Genomic DNA, 13,340 nt, shown 5'->3' on the forward strand with positions numbered 1-13,340 from the left:
CCGCCTGCAGTATTTGCAGCAGTTTACGGGAGAGTTGGAACGAACTCTCTTTGCTGTCTCCACGCAGCAGAAGAACATGGACAGGGTGAGTCGTACAGCCTGCCCCATCCCCTGGCAGCCCAGCTTTCCAGATGGAGGAGTTGAAGCTGGTTATGAAGCTCTTGATGCTAACCAGCAGTTACAGCAGGCCATGGAGGAGCGGGCACAGCTGGAAGCACACCTGGGGCAGGTGAGGCTTTGCGGAGGGAGGGATGTGGAAGGAAGATAACCCCAGGTGGCCAGGAGCAGGTGAGGACCAGTGACAGCCCTTCCTGACTTCTGTGCCCATTCTTGCAGGTGATGGAGTCACTGAAACAACTACAGATGGAGAAAGATCAACACGCTGAGAATCTGAAAGGAGAGAGCACTTTGTGTTGGCAGAGGATGCGGGAGATGTCAGAGGAGGTGAGACCTGACCCTTCAGCCCCAACCACAGATAGGTCACTTGATTGTTCCAGGCATCTGTGAAATGGGAGGAGCACAGCCAGAGGGGGTTCATGGGTCTGGGCTTTGTGGAGGTAGGGGCAGAGAGGGAGACGGTAGCCTGTCCAGCCACCAGCCCTGCTCTCCAGGGCCCTTTCCCCCTGTGCTTTGGGCAGGTGCACACGTTGAGGGAGGAGAGGGCACATAGCATGAGTCGAGTACAGGAACTGGAGACGAGCTTGGCTGAACTAAGGAACCAGATGGATGAGCTGGGGCTGGGGTGACCTGGGAGCAGGACTGGCGTCAGAGGGCTGTGGGGATGGCTTAGAATGCCCCAGGGAGGTGGGCGCATGGAAAGGCTTTGAGGCAGAGGGAAAGAGGTCTGTGCCAGGAGATGGCAAGTCTTGTCATCTTCACGAGCCTCAATGTCCCCATCAGCCAAGAGGAAAAAGTTGTCAGCCACCCACAGGTGTCTCTATCTGAAAGTGGCTTGGAAGATTGGCTACCATCAGGGTGTGAGGAATCATTAGCAGGGAGGCCAAGTTTGGGGAGCTTGAGGGGAGGAGTGGATCAAGAGAAGGATTTTTTTTTTTTTTTTTTTGAGAATGCAGAGGGTTTTTTTGAGAATCATTAGCAGGGAGGCCAAGTCTGGGGAGCCTGAGAGGAGCTGTGTACCAAGAGAAGGGTTTTTTTGAGAATCCAGAGGCCCTTATTGTCTGCTTCCTTTCTCAGCTGAATCCTCACCCCTGGAGCCCCCAGTAGGGGACACAGCCCTCATGTGAAGTGGCACTTCTGAAGGGACCTGTGAGCCAGAGCCCTGCTTTGATGGCTGTGGGCGAGAGAGGATCATTTTTCTGATCTGCCTCCATCCTTCCCAGTGCCATGGGAGGCAGACACCAAGTTCTGGGGTCTCCAGCTGCAGCAGCAGCTACAAGCAGAGGCTGAGCACCTGTGGAAGGAGCTGGAGAGTGTGGCAGGACAGCTCCAGTGGGCCCACATGCAAGACAATGAGGGCTTGAAACGCCTGAACTGGGAGCAGGAGGAGAGGCTGCTGGAGCTGAGCTCTGAGGGGAGCAGGCGGAGGTACGCAGGCAAACCCTGGGGACCATGCAGAACGACCTCACCACCATCAGCCCTGCACTCTCCCAGAACCCTGAGCTCAAGGAGCAGCTGCAGAGAGCAGCTTTGTAAAACTGGTGCGTCCCACCTGGGGAGACTGTCCTCCTCCCTAGCCCTCCAAGACTTTGTTTCCCCACCTGTTAAGTGGGGGCAGTGTAGCCCTCATGTGAAGTGACACTTCTGAAGGGACCTGTGAGCCAGAGCCCTGCTTTGATGGCTGTGGGGGAGAGGGGATCATTTTTCTAAACTGCCTCCATCCTTCCCGGTGCCATGGGAGGCAGACACCAAGTTCTGGGATCTCCAGCTGCAGTGGGAGGCGTGATTGCTTGTCTCTGTCCAGAACAATGAGAACATGGAGATCACCAGTGCACTTTAGTCTGAGCAGCACGTCAAGGAGGAGCTGCCAGAGAAGCTGGGTGAGCTGTAGGAGATGGTAATCCCCACTGATTATGCCACTGTAAGGGAGAAGGCAAGGGAAAAGAGAGAGGCCGACAGCTACATTGTACATTGCCCAGACTACTACTTCCTCATCACTGTCCTCTGCCCAGGAGGGGCCCAGTTAGGGTCACCTGCGGCACAGACTGGCCTTCTGGAAGAACAGTGCCTTTCTCCTCCCTGACTTTGGTGCACCTTCCTCCAGCCTGCTGTGGCTGCCACAGGTCAGAACCTGCTGCTGTCTTTTGCTGAGCTCCAGGGGGAGTGAGGTCCTCATGTGTTCATGAAAGAGGCTGTGCAGCCCCTGCTTTGAGCTTTGGCCATTCGAAATTCTGCCTAGCAGCCCAAGGCCTGGGCAAACCATATCCACACCCCCAAGTGGCTCCAAGCATGCGTGACTGTCAGTCTGACTGCACCAGCATCTGTCCTACCTGTTCCACACTCTTGTGTCCATGGCACCAAGGCACCTTCTCTCCCGCATGGCCCCCTAACACCCTGCGCTCTGTTCTGTGACAGACGCCAAAGACCATGCTGCGTCTGTATAGCCACCTGCTGATGACACCGTGTTACCTGGTGGTGTCCCTTGCCCTGGTGCCAGTCTCGCTAGTATAGTGGCACCTCAGGTTCATGCCTCCTCCTCTGCCTACTGCCCTCCTGTACCTACTATGGATTCTCTTCTTTTTTCACAAGTAGTTTGTTCCCTAGGGCGAAGTGCCCTTCCTGGGGACTGGGATGGGGGAAGGCTGAACCTGGGCTTTTCCTTGAGGTTTGGGGACATAGAATATTGTTGGAATGAGCTTGGTAACTTGGCTCACCCTGCCCTCGGTGATTCTTACAGAAATTGAGTGACCATCTCATATGTTTCTTCCCACATAGAATGATGATGCTAGCCCCAATCTCATGGATGAAAGTAAGTGAGTGTCTCCTATCAGGGCAGCAGTCTCTAGGCTGAGGAAGTCAGGGAGACCAGTGTCTAAGACCTTCTTTCCCATTGAGCCACCTGCACTCCTGACGTCTGTGTCTCTGCCCTTAGGACCTTCTCATCAACTGAGAGCCTGCAACAACTCTCCCAACAGCTCAATGGCGTTGCTTCTGAGGTACTTCAGAAATTGTGGCCCAGAGGGGAGTGCGGGGAGAAGGAAAGTATGATAGAAAGAAGCTGAGGCAGGGATCACAAGAGAGAAGGAAGATCCTGGGACCAGCCGATTTGCTGGGCAATGTTGAGGAAGTTGCCTCTTCCCTGAGGAGGCAACTCCTGAAGGAGTTGGACCCTGTGGCTGGTTACATCATTTTATGTAACCTCCTGTAGAAACACCGGATGAGAGCTGCTTGGGAGGGAAGGATGGTGGGGAGATAAGAACCATGAAAGAAGTTGGCACAAAGAGGTTACAGGATGAAGGGTCCAAGTTATGCAGAAAAGAAAATGTTGCCAGTTGCTGGGGAAGAAAGGAAGTCAGAGGGCTCAGACACTGCGGGGACAGAAGATCTCCATGCGCACCCTCATCTCTTGTAGTCAGCAACACGTATCTATGCGGAGGGTCCTGCATCATCTGCTACCTTGAAGGATCTGGAGGTAAGAGGCCCTGGGCCATGACCCAATGACCCTGCAGGCCAGCCCTCCAACCTCCTCCCACAGCGGGGGCTGGGTGCCCCTCTGCCAGCTGAGACAGCTCACACACACCCCAACCCTAATGATTGCTCTCTCTACCTCTCCCCTCAATCCTCCTCCAACTCCTCTCTTCATGTGCCTCAGAGCAGATACCAAGAGGTAACAGTCACCCTGGGCTCAAGTTATATAACAATCAGTCAACTGAATAAAACCATCAAGTCATTGGTAAGAGTTCAATGGGGTCCACTGATTCCACACTGCAAGTCCTGGGCTCCAGTTTCCCCTTGGGGCCCTGAAGAAAGGACTGGGGGTCCCTGATGCCAAGGGCAAATGGGGAGCTGGGGGGCCGTGGCCTCAGCTGGAGGGACCCCAGAGCACAGAGCATGCATCATGGCTCTTCTGTTGCTGCCTTCTTTGCCTACTGTCTCTTCTCCAGACACCCCTGCTCCAGCTCTTGCCACACATGCCCTGGGGTTGTGGCGTCTCAGGGAAGCACTGGCCTGATTGGTTTTCAGGAGCCCTGTATTTCCACCCTGACTCAGGCCCTAATTTGTTCTTTGATTCTGGACAAGCCACCTCTCCTTGGGCTTGTGTTTCCCAAGGAGGTAGAGTTAGAGAGTATTAAAAGTCTCTGTTAGCTCTGAGAGTCCATGATTTAAAGGTCCAGTAGAATGTAAACCTCAGGGCCAAGGGATCCTGTCTGTCCTTTTCTGTCCCATATCTCTGCTGTGAAGAACCATACCTGGCCCGTATGTGCTCAGTCTATGTTTGTTGAGTGAATGCACCTTTCTAAATCATAAGCTGGTAGAAGGGTGAGCTTTTCTCAGACTCCATCTCTAAAGGTTTATGTTACTGTCGTTTCGGGAGAATCCAGATTCAGACTTTCAGTTCTGTGGCTGTGGCCAAACCCAACAAAGACCCAAATCCTCTGTCCTTGGGAGCTTGAGGAGAGTTGACCAGTTCATGGTCCCAGTGGGTCTGAGAACTTTGCCTTTAAAATCCACTTCTGGCCTCTGCCTACCGCTTCCTGGCCTGGGGAATAGAGTTGAAGGGGCCACCCTTGGTCACCTTCCTTTGACTCTCCCAAGGAAATAACACATCCAAGAAATTGTGGATCAACTGGAAGTAGTAACGTGATTTCTTTGCTCACAGCATGACTGCTGGGTTTGGGGGGCACTCAGATGTAGAGGCCCCAGTCTCGTCTTGCCCACTCACAGCCTGGAGAAGAAGGCTTATCCCCCAGATTCCACCTCATCCCCACAGGGTCCCTGATAACCTGGTCCCATGGGTGGGCCTGTCCTGGGGCATTGGTGGCATTCAGGGGGCAAGTCCCTTGCTGAGCCATCTCTGCCTCCCCCTAGTAAGAGCTCTGTCTTCCTCTTCCTACAGGAAAAGCAAGAAAGCCAGCAAAACCAGGGAGCCCTAAAGAGGCAATTACAGGTGAGTGGAGGGTGTGAAGTTCCCTCCTGTCCTCTGGAGAATGTTGCTTTCCTTTTCTTTCAGCATTTGCTTGGCTTTTCTCCCAAAGGTTCAAATCAGGTAACTGGAATTTTGATGTTTGAGAAAGCAGAATTGAATACAGCACTGTATCACACTGAACATGCTGCCAGGCAGTTTGAAGGTGGGAATCTGGGCACCCATCATCCTTCAACCTGGCGCTTTGACAGGCCTTTAGGCCTTTGGGCCCCATCTCAACCTCTTTCATTCTAGAAGAGGCCGAGGATCTGGCCAGCCATCTGCAGTATTCCTGGAAGCATGTGGGTGAGTTGCAACGGGAGCAGAGGAAGGCAGATAGGGTAAGTCCAACCACCTGCCCCATACCCTGGCAGCCCGGCTTTCCAGATGGAGGAGTGAGGGACCTTTAGGTCCCTTCTGCAGGATGGAGTGTCCTGCCCAGAAAGCAACATGGGCCATTTCTTGCTGCTTTCGTGCGTGGTTGTTAGAGTCAGCCTGGGGCTGTGTCGGCTGCTGTGGGTGAGTTGGGGGCACTGTTGGGAGCGAGCACTGGATGCAGAGCTCGGAGGCCAAGTGCCTACCCTGCCCTTACCTGGCTGTGGCCTTGGCCAAGTCCTAGATGGGGGTATGGTACTTGCACTGTGAAGGTACAGAAGAGTATCTTTAGTATGTTACCATTTGTGTAGAAAGAGGGAACGTGTGTGTGTGTTTGTGTGTGTACTATGATAATATACATAAAACATGTCTGCAAGGATTTGTAAAAAACTTAGGAGAGAGGAACGGGGTGGCTGGGAGATATTTCCCTTCTGTATTTTCTGAGTTTTGGACTATGGGTGTGTACCCTTCAAAAACTGAACACCAGATTATACCCCTTTCTTTCTGTGCCCCCACCCCCAGCTGTTAAAAGTGGAGGGTGTCCAGCTTCTTGGCGTCTTGAACAAAGAATTGGACAAAATGCACAAAGTGAGGAAGGAATGGAGGGATTTATTGAAACTGAAAGCACACTCCACAGTGTGGGAGTGCACCTGAGCATAAGGGCTCAAAGGCACCGTTAAAGAATTTTTGGGAGTTTACCCCCTAGAGGATTCCATTGGTTACTTTGGGTATGCCCTATGTAAATGGAGAGGATGAAGTAAAGTTACAAAGTCATTTAGCCATAGGCCCCATAGGGAGGATATTTCCTGTTATAGCTGAAGTGTGAACAGGCCTTATGTTCCCTGCCTCCAGATCCTATTTTCCTGCCTGACAGCGAAAAAATGGGCTTAGAAAATCAGATATACCTGAGTGTTCAAATCCCAACTCTGTCTGATGATCTTAGGCAAGCACTTAACCTCTGACACGCCATGTTTTTCAACTACACAATAGAGGTGATAATGGTAACTGCCTGCTATGGTGGTTGTGAGGATTAAATGGGATTGCTAGCATGGTGCCTGGTGAAGCACTCAATAAAGGTTCCAACAGTGGCAGTCATAACGGTAATAACAATAGCAATATTCTCTGATCTCTCTGGGCCTCTGGTAACCAGCTATAAATTTGATCTCCTTCCCTGTCCCTTCCACCCTTACTGAGTTCTTTGAGAAACAAATGAGACTGTGGGCTTGGAAATGCCTTGAAAACATGTCAGGCGTGATTGAGAGTGAGGAAGTGTTACTGTGGAATAGTCACTGTAGCTGTCGTTCCTGGTCTGCCAGCTGCTCCTCTGCCTGCTGTATCCTGACTTCACCTTTCTGTATTTTCAGTACAACAACCAGTTAACCGGAGACAGTGATGCCCTCAGGCTGAAGTTATACAAGAACAGGTAGGACGGGGGACGGTGGGATGGGAGGTCTGGGGCCCTTAGCATGGGTGATGTGCTGGGAGGTGGGAGGGGTGCAGGTGAGCTTGGTGAGGTGATCATACAGGTTTGCATGTGTGCACAGGCTAAGCTCTAGTGCTGGCTGTGCCCCTGACTCATGGTATACTTGGGCAACTCATGTCTTCTCTCTGGTGTGCCACCTGTGACTTTTGATTCCTGAAGTCCCTTCCAGTGCCACGGTTCTGTGGTTGTGGGGTGTGGGTAGAGGGTTGATCACCAAAGCAGCACTTTCTGTTCTTTGTTCATTCCTTTCTCTACTGCCTCTGGCCATAGCAACAGCAATAAGGAGCTGAAGCAGGAGAACTCAGCTTTGGCAGAGCAGCTTCCAGTTGTACTGACTGACAAGGCAGGGATGCAGCGTAACTTGGAGGAGCTGAAAAAGAAACTAGAACTCACTGACCTCACGCTTCCAACAGGCGAGAGGCTGCAGCCCCGGGGGTGGTGGGAGCCCCATTCAGCTGGGGACATGGTCTAGGGATCATGCAGGGTATAGGGAGGCTCCAGCCAAGAGCTGGAAAATTTGGGTCCTTGTTCTGGTCCTGCCATAGAATCCTCTGGAGACTGCTAAAAATCTACAAACTGGGGCCCTGTCATAGACTTAGGGAATCAGAATCTCAGGGTTAGGGCTTAAATTTTTTTTTTTTTTAATGCATCATAGATGAAAACCATTATTTTATAGATTACACTTATATGGCTAGCTCATGAGTCTGTTTATTTCCTTCTGAGGTTCAAGCCAACACTTCGACTATTCCATGGTAATAATAGAGTAGAGTTCTTGTTTGTTTGTCTGTTTGTTTGTTTTGGGATGGGGTCTTGCTCTGTCACCGGGGCTGGAGTGCAGTGGTGTGATCTTGGCTCATTGCAGCCTTTACCTTCCAGGCTCAAGCGATCCTCCTGCCTCAGCCCCTCAAGTAGCTGGGACTATAGGCACACACCACCACGCCTGGGTAATTTTTGTATTTGTAGAGACACGGCTTCGCCATGTTGCCCAGGCTGGTCTCGAACTCCTGAGCTCAAGCAATCCACTCACCTCAGCCTCCCAAAGCGTTGGGATTACAGGCACGAGCCACCATGCCCAGCCTGAGATCTCTTTAAAATTATTTTTTATTTCTAAAGCAAAGCAACTTCACAGTAGAGATCTTTATTGACCAAGTTGTACATTGAGCCTAGCTTGAGCCCTTTTAAGCGGCACTGTGTGGAACGGCCCAGCCTCCTCAGATAGAAACTTCTCTTTCTTTACCATTCAGTTGTCTAGCTGGTGTGAAGGCCCTAATGCTAACCAGCAGTTACAGCAGCCCATGGAGGAATGGGCACAACTGGAATCTACCTGGGGCAGGTGAGGCTTTGCAGAGGGAGGGATGTGGAAGGAAGGTGACCCCAGGGGGCCAGTAACAGGTGAGGACCAGTGACAGCCCTTCCTGACTTCTGTGCCCATTCTTGTAGGTGATGGAGTGGCTGAAGTATCTGCAAATGGAGAGAGACCAGTATGCCCAGTATCTGCACGGAGAGAGTGCCATGTGGTGGCAGAGGATGCGGGAGATGTCAGAGAAGGTGAGACCTGACCCTTCAGCCCCAACCACAGATAGGTCACTTGATTGTTCCAGGCATCTGTGAAATGGGAGGAGCACAGCCAGAGGGGGTTCATGGGTCTGGGCTTTGTGGAGGTAGGGGCAGAGAGGGAGACGGTAGCCTGTCCAGCCACCAGCCCTGCTCTCCAGGGCCCTTTCCCCCTGTGCTTTGGGCAGGTGCACACGTTGAGGGAGGAGAGGGCACATAGCATGAGTCGAGTACAGGAACTGGAGACGAGCTTGGCTGAACTAAGGAACCAGATGGGTGAGCTGGGGCTGGGGTGACCTGGGAGCAGGACTGGCGTCAGAGGGCTGTGGGGATGGCTTAGAATGCCCCAGGGAGGTGGGCGCATGGAAAGGCTTTGAGGCAGAGGGAAAGAGGTCTGTGCCAGGAGATGGCAAGTCTTGTCATCTTCACGAGCCTCAATGTCCCCATCAGCAAAGAGGAAAAAGTGCCTGTTGTCAGCCACCCACAGTTGTCTGTACCTGAAAGTGGCTTGGAAGTCTGGCTACCATCAGGGCGTGAGGAGTCGTTAGCAGCAGGGAGGCCAAGTTTGGGGAACCTGAGATGGGCTATGCACCAAGAGGAGGGTTTTTTTTTGAGAATCCAGAGGCCCGTATTCCTTATTGTCTGCTTCCTTTCTCAGCTGAACCCCCACCCCCGGAGCCCCCAGCAGGGCCCTCCGAGGTGGAGCAGCAGCTACAAACAGAGGCTGAGCACGTGCGGAAGGAGCCGGAGAATCTGGCAGGACAGCTTTAAGCCCAAGTGGAAGAAAATGAGGGCTTGAGTCTCCTGAACTGGGAGCAGGAGGAGAGGTTGCTGGAACAGGAGGAGAGGCTGCTGGAGCAGGAGAGGCTTCTGGAGCAGGAGTGGAAGGCCGCTTCCTTTCTCAGCTGAACCCCCACCCCCGGAGCTCCCAGCAGGGTCCTCCGAGGTGGAGCAGCAACTACAAGCAGAGGCTGAGCACCTGCGGAAGGAGCTGGAGAATCTGACAGGACAGCTTTAAACCCAAGTGCAAGAAAATGAGGGCTTGAGTCGCCTGAACCAAGAGCAGGAGGAGAGGTTGCTGGAACAAGAGGAGAGGCTGCTGGAGCAGGAGAAGAGGCTGCTGGAGCAGGAGGGGAGGCTGCTGGAGCAGGAGGAGAGGCTGCTGGAGCAGGAGGAGAGGCTGCTGGAACAAGAGGAGAGGCTGCTGGAGCAGGAGCGGAAGGCCGCTTCCTTTCTCAGCTGAACCCTCGCCCCCGGAGTCCCCAGCAGGGTCCTCCAAGGTGGAGCAGCAGCTACAAGCAGAGGCTGAGCACCTGCGGAAGGAGCTGGAGAATCTGACAGGACAGCTTTAAGCCCAAGTGCAAGAAAATGAGGGCTTGAGTCACCTGAACCAAGAGCAGGAGGAGAGGTTGCTGGAACAAGAGGAGAGGCTGTTGGAGCTGGAGCGGAAGGCCGAGCTCTGGGAGGAGCAGGTGGAGGCGCTCAGGCAAACCGTGCAGAACGACCGTACCACCATCAGCCGCGCGCTCTCCCAGAAACACGAACTGAAGAAGCATCTGGGCGAGCTGAAGGAGATGGTAACCCTCGCCCAATTCAAGAAGGGCAGGGAGGTGGGTACCAGCCTCTGGGGAAGGGAAGTGGGAGGCCAGAGGCAGCTGCCTCTGGTGAGCAGTACATGTGACCCCAGCACCCTCCAGGGCAGTGCCATGACTATTTCTTGCTTCCTGCCCTCTGACTTTTAGAGGTGGGTAGCCTTGGACTCCTCCCAATATCCTCTAGCTGGCTATCATCCCAGCTGGAGACATGGAGCCCTCCAATCACAGGGAAAAGACAGTGGTATAAGAGGCTCCTTAGATTCAAACTGAATTCTGGCCTCGGCTCCACTGCTCACTATTGAACTGCTTTCCATCTCTAAGTCTTGGTTTCTTTCACTTAAAAAGGAAATGAGCATTTTCCTCGCAGAGGCGCTCAGGATTAAATGAGATAATACGTGGAAAGCATTAGGCATGTAGCACACGTAGCAGATGGGGGTTGGCTCCTGCTTTTCCACCTGTGGCTTACAGGTTAAATGGTGGAAAAAGGGTGTGTGATTTGAGGCTGGGGAAGGCGGCATGGGGCTCTCGGCAAGGGAGGCAGTCACTTAGGCCTGGAACAAGAGGCCAGGGGCCTGGGCAGGCGACAGTGTCCCACGGTGCCCTTGTTACCCTGTTTCTGGGCCCAGAATCTGGAAGCCAGCCACCGCTTGACCTCACACCCAGCGTCTTCCTGCAGGTGGAGCTGAAGAGCCAAGAGGCTCAGAGCCTGCCGCAGCAGCGAAACCAGTGCCGGGGCCACCTGCAGCCGTACTATCAGCAGCTGATCTCTGAGAAAGAGGCACTGCACAGGCAGTTACTTCTGCAGATCCAGCTCGTGGACCAGCTGCAGCACCAGAGAAAAGAGTAGCAGAGATGGCCCGCCAAGAGTTGCAGGAGACCCAGGAAATGGAGTTGCTGAGGGCAGGTGCCCGAGGGAGATGAGACCTGGCAGCCTCTGTGCCTTCTCATTCTCTTTCCTGACCCCTTAGGCGCGCCTAGAAGCAGAACCAGTAGCTACAGGCCCAGTTGAGCTTCATGGCTCTCCCTGGGGAAGGTACGGGGGAGACCACTCAGAGGAAGAGGAGAGAGCCCCAGGAGGAGCGGGGGGCTGTTAGCAGCATAGGATTGAGGAGTTGGAAGAGACCCTTAGAAGAGCTGGTCATTATGCAGACCGGGTGTCTGCACTAAGTTCGGCATCAATATGGTGACCTGGGAGCGGGGGACCACCAGGTTGCCTAAGGATGGGTAAACTGGCCCAGGTCAGAAGTGGAGCAGGTCAGAACTCCCAGGTCGATAGGTAGTGGGACTGTGCCTGGGCAACATAACAGGACCTTGGCTCTTTAAAAAAAATACAATAAAAATACAGAACAGCTGCTCATTCCTCTCTGGGGAGGGGCTGACCTAGGGTTACACAGTGAGGGTGGGAGCAGAGGTGGGCCCACTGTACCTCTCTTGTTGGGTTGTCTGAGGACCCCTCTGGTCACCACCCCCCACCTCCATAGGAGATGGACTGCAGAGTGAGGAGGAGGAGGAGGAGCCTTGGTCCATGCTGAGCATCCTAGAGGACCTGGAGAACTGGGAGGCCATGGTGAGCCTGACTCCCCCTGCCCCACCTTTGCTGCCTCCCTCTCTGCTCCCTCCCAGACACCCTTATGCTCTTGGTTTTTCTGCCTTCTGATTTCTTTGGACTCTCACCCCTTCCCTCAGAGCCAGTGGTCAGACTCCATTTCACCTGAGACCCAACAGGTGCACCCTGTGAGGCCCCAAGGGAAGGGCTTCTCTCTACTGCCCTGGCCCGTTCATCCTGTGTATCCCCCTACAAGAATGCGCACCTCCTGCCCACTAGTGACTTTTTAAAACTTGGCTTTAGCCAGTGCCGAAGAGGAGCAGGCACAGCCACATGGGCGGCTGAAAGAGCAAAGGGTGCACTGCCAGCGCCTTCTCACCTGGTGGCCTTGGCCCAAAAGCAGCCAGAGGCGGCCACCTCAGCCCCAGGGACTGGGGGCGATTCTGTGTGGGCAGAGCCATGGGGCCTTGCAGGGGACCATGGAGAAGCTGCAGGTGAGTGAGTCTTTCCTGGCATGGCCAAGAAGGGTGGGGGCAGGGCAGGTTGTTGCGGGGATGTGACCCCGTTATTTTGACTCCAGAGCCGCTTTATGGAGCTCATGCGGGAGGAGTGGGTGGAGAAACTGGAATGTCGCTGCATTCAGCTGTCTGGAGAAACAGGCACCATCAGTGAGCGAGAGGCCGGGGCACGGCCGGCGGAGCTGCAGGGTGGTCAGAGGGGCCCCAGTGTCTGAGCCCTGTCCTCCTGCAGGAAAGTACATCACATCATACCAGAGCCAGAGGTCAGTGCTGAAGACGTGGCACCAGGAGGATGAGTACGTAAGCAGGTTGGCCCAGGACAAGGAGGAGATGAAGGTAGGGTGCGCAACATCTCTGCAGGGGTGGGGGTGGGGGTGGGCGTGGGCATGGACGTGGCAGCTGAGCACCCCTCCCTCCAGGTGACGCTGCTGGAGCTGGTGTTGCAGCTTATGGGCGGCCACAACGAGTGGCATGGCAGATTCCTGGCAGTTGCCCAGAACCCTGCTGATGAGCCCGCTCCAGGGGACCCAGCCCCCCAGGAGATTGGGGCTGCCGACTCGCAGGGTGGTGAGTAGAGCCCTTGGGCAAGGTGTGCTGGCAGGATGAGGGGAGGGCTCACACGGTGCTCTGAGCCCTGCCTCCCCGTCTCCAAAGATCTCCCACAGTGTGGAGCCTGAACAAGAAGAGGCCGGGGAGGGTTCTCCCCACAACAGCCCCACTGCACAGCAGATCATGCGGCTGCTTCATGAGGTGCAGAACCCCCAGGGGCACCCAGGCTTGGGCAGCAACCCCTGCATCCCCATTTTTTACTGGGCTCAGGAGAACAAGGTGAAGATAACAATCATCTAAAAGCCGGCCACTGTCAGCAAAGCCTGGAGAAGTGGGGCCAGAGGGTCTCCCCGACTATGTCCCTGCCACCCCTTCCCAGTTACCCCTTTACCCTTACAGTAGCAAAATAAGACCCCTATCTAATGAGGGAGACAGGTGCAGATGAGGTGAACATCATTGTCATCTAAAAACAGGCCACAAAATTAAAAAAAAAAAGTTATGGAATTAAAAAAAAGTTATGGGAAAAAAAGTTACGGGATAAAGAAAGTTATGGGATTAAAGAAGTTACGAAAAAAGTTGTAAGAAAAAAGTTATGAAAAAAGTTAGTTATGGAAAAAAGTTATGGAAAAGTTATAGAAAA

The 13,340-nt window shown here is 53.7% G+C and overlaps 1 protein-coding gene across 1 annotated transcript in view; it reads left to right on the plus strand.

Annotated features, from left to right (window-relative positions):
* Window positions 1-887: 887 nt before the first annotated feature.
* Window positions 888-13,340, plus strand: part of LOC105493034 (golgin subfamily A member 2-like) — a 66,858-nt gene continuing 54,405 nt past the window's right edge. The window contains 28 exon segments of the mRNA XM_071099250.1: window positions 888-975; window positions 1,341-1,545; window positions 2,222-2,240; window positions 2,533-2,607; window positions 2,893-2,926; window positions 3,013-3,113; window positions 3,530-3,589; window positions 3,770-3,850; window positions 5,015-5,246; window positions 5,336-5,421; window positions 6,820-6,878; window positions 7,209-7,358; window positions 8,191-8,255; window positions 8,258-8,271; window positions 8,379-8,486; window positions 8,681-8,768; window positions 9,151-9,248; window positions 9,559-9,714; window positions 9,893-10,069; window positions 10,764-10,930; window positions 11,326-11,363; window positions 11,569-11,654; window positions 11,933-12,005; window positions 12,008-12,077; window positions 12,079-12,127; window positions 12,214-12,301; window positions 12,384-12,487; window positions 12,571-12,718. Coding sequence (XP_070955351.1) covers window positions 888-975; window positions 1,341-1,545; window positions 2,222-2,240; window positions 2,533-2,607; window positions 2,893-2,926; window positions 3,013-3,113; window positions 3,530-3,589; window positions 3,770-3,850; window positions 5,015-5,246; window positions 5,336-5,421; window positions 6,820-6,878; window positions 7,209-7,358; window positions 8,191-8,255; window positions 8,258-8,271; window positions 8,379-8,486; window positions 8,681-8,768; window positions 9,151-9,248; window positions 9,559-9,714; window positions 9,893-10,069; window positions 10,764-10,930; window positions 11,326-11,363; window positions 11,569-11,654; window positions 11,933-12,005; window positions 12,008-12,077; window positions 12,079-12,127; window positions 12,214-12,301; window positions 12,384-12,487; window positions 12,571-12,718 — 2,719 coding nt within the window.

This window comes from Macaca nemestrina, chromosome 7 (assembly GCF_043159975.1).
Source record: "Macaca nemestrina isolate mMacNem1 chromosome 7, mMacNem.hap1, whole genome shotgun sequence".
Lineage (NCBI taxonomy): Eukaryota > Metazoa > Chordata > Mammalia > Primates > Cercopithecidae > Macaca > Macaca nemestrina.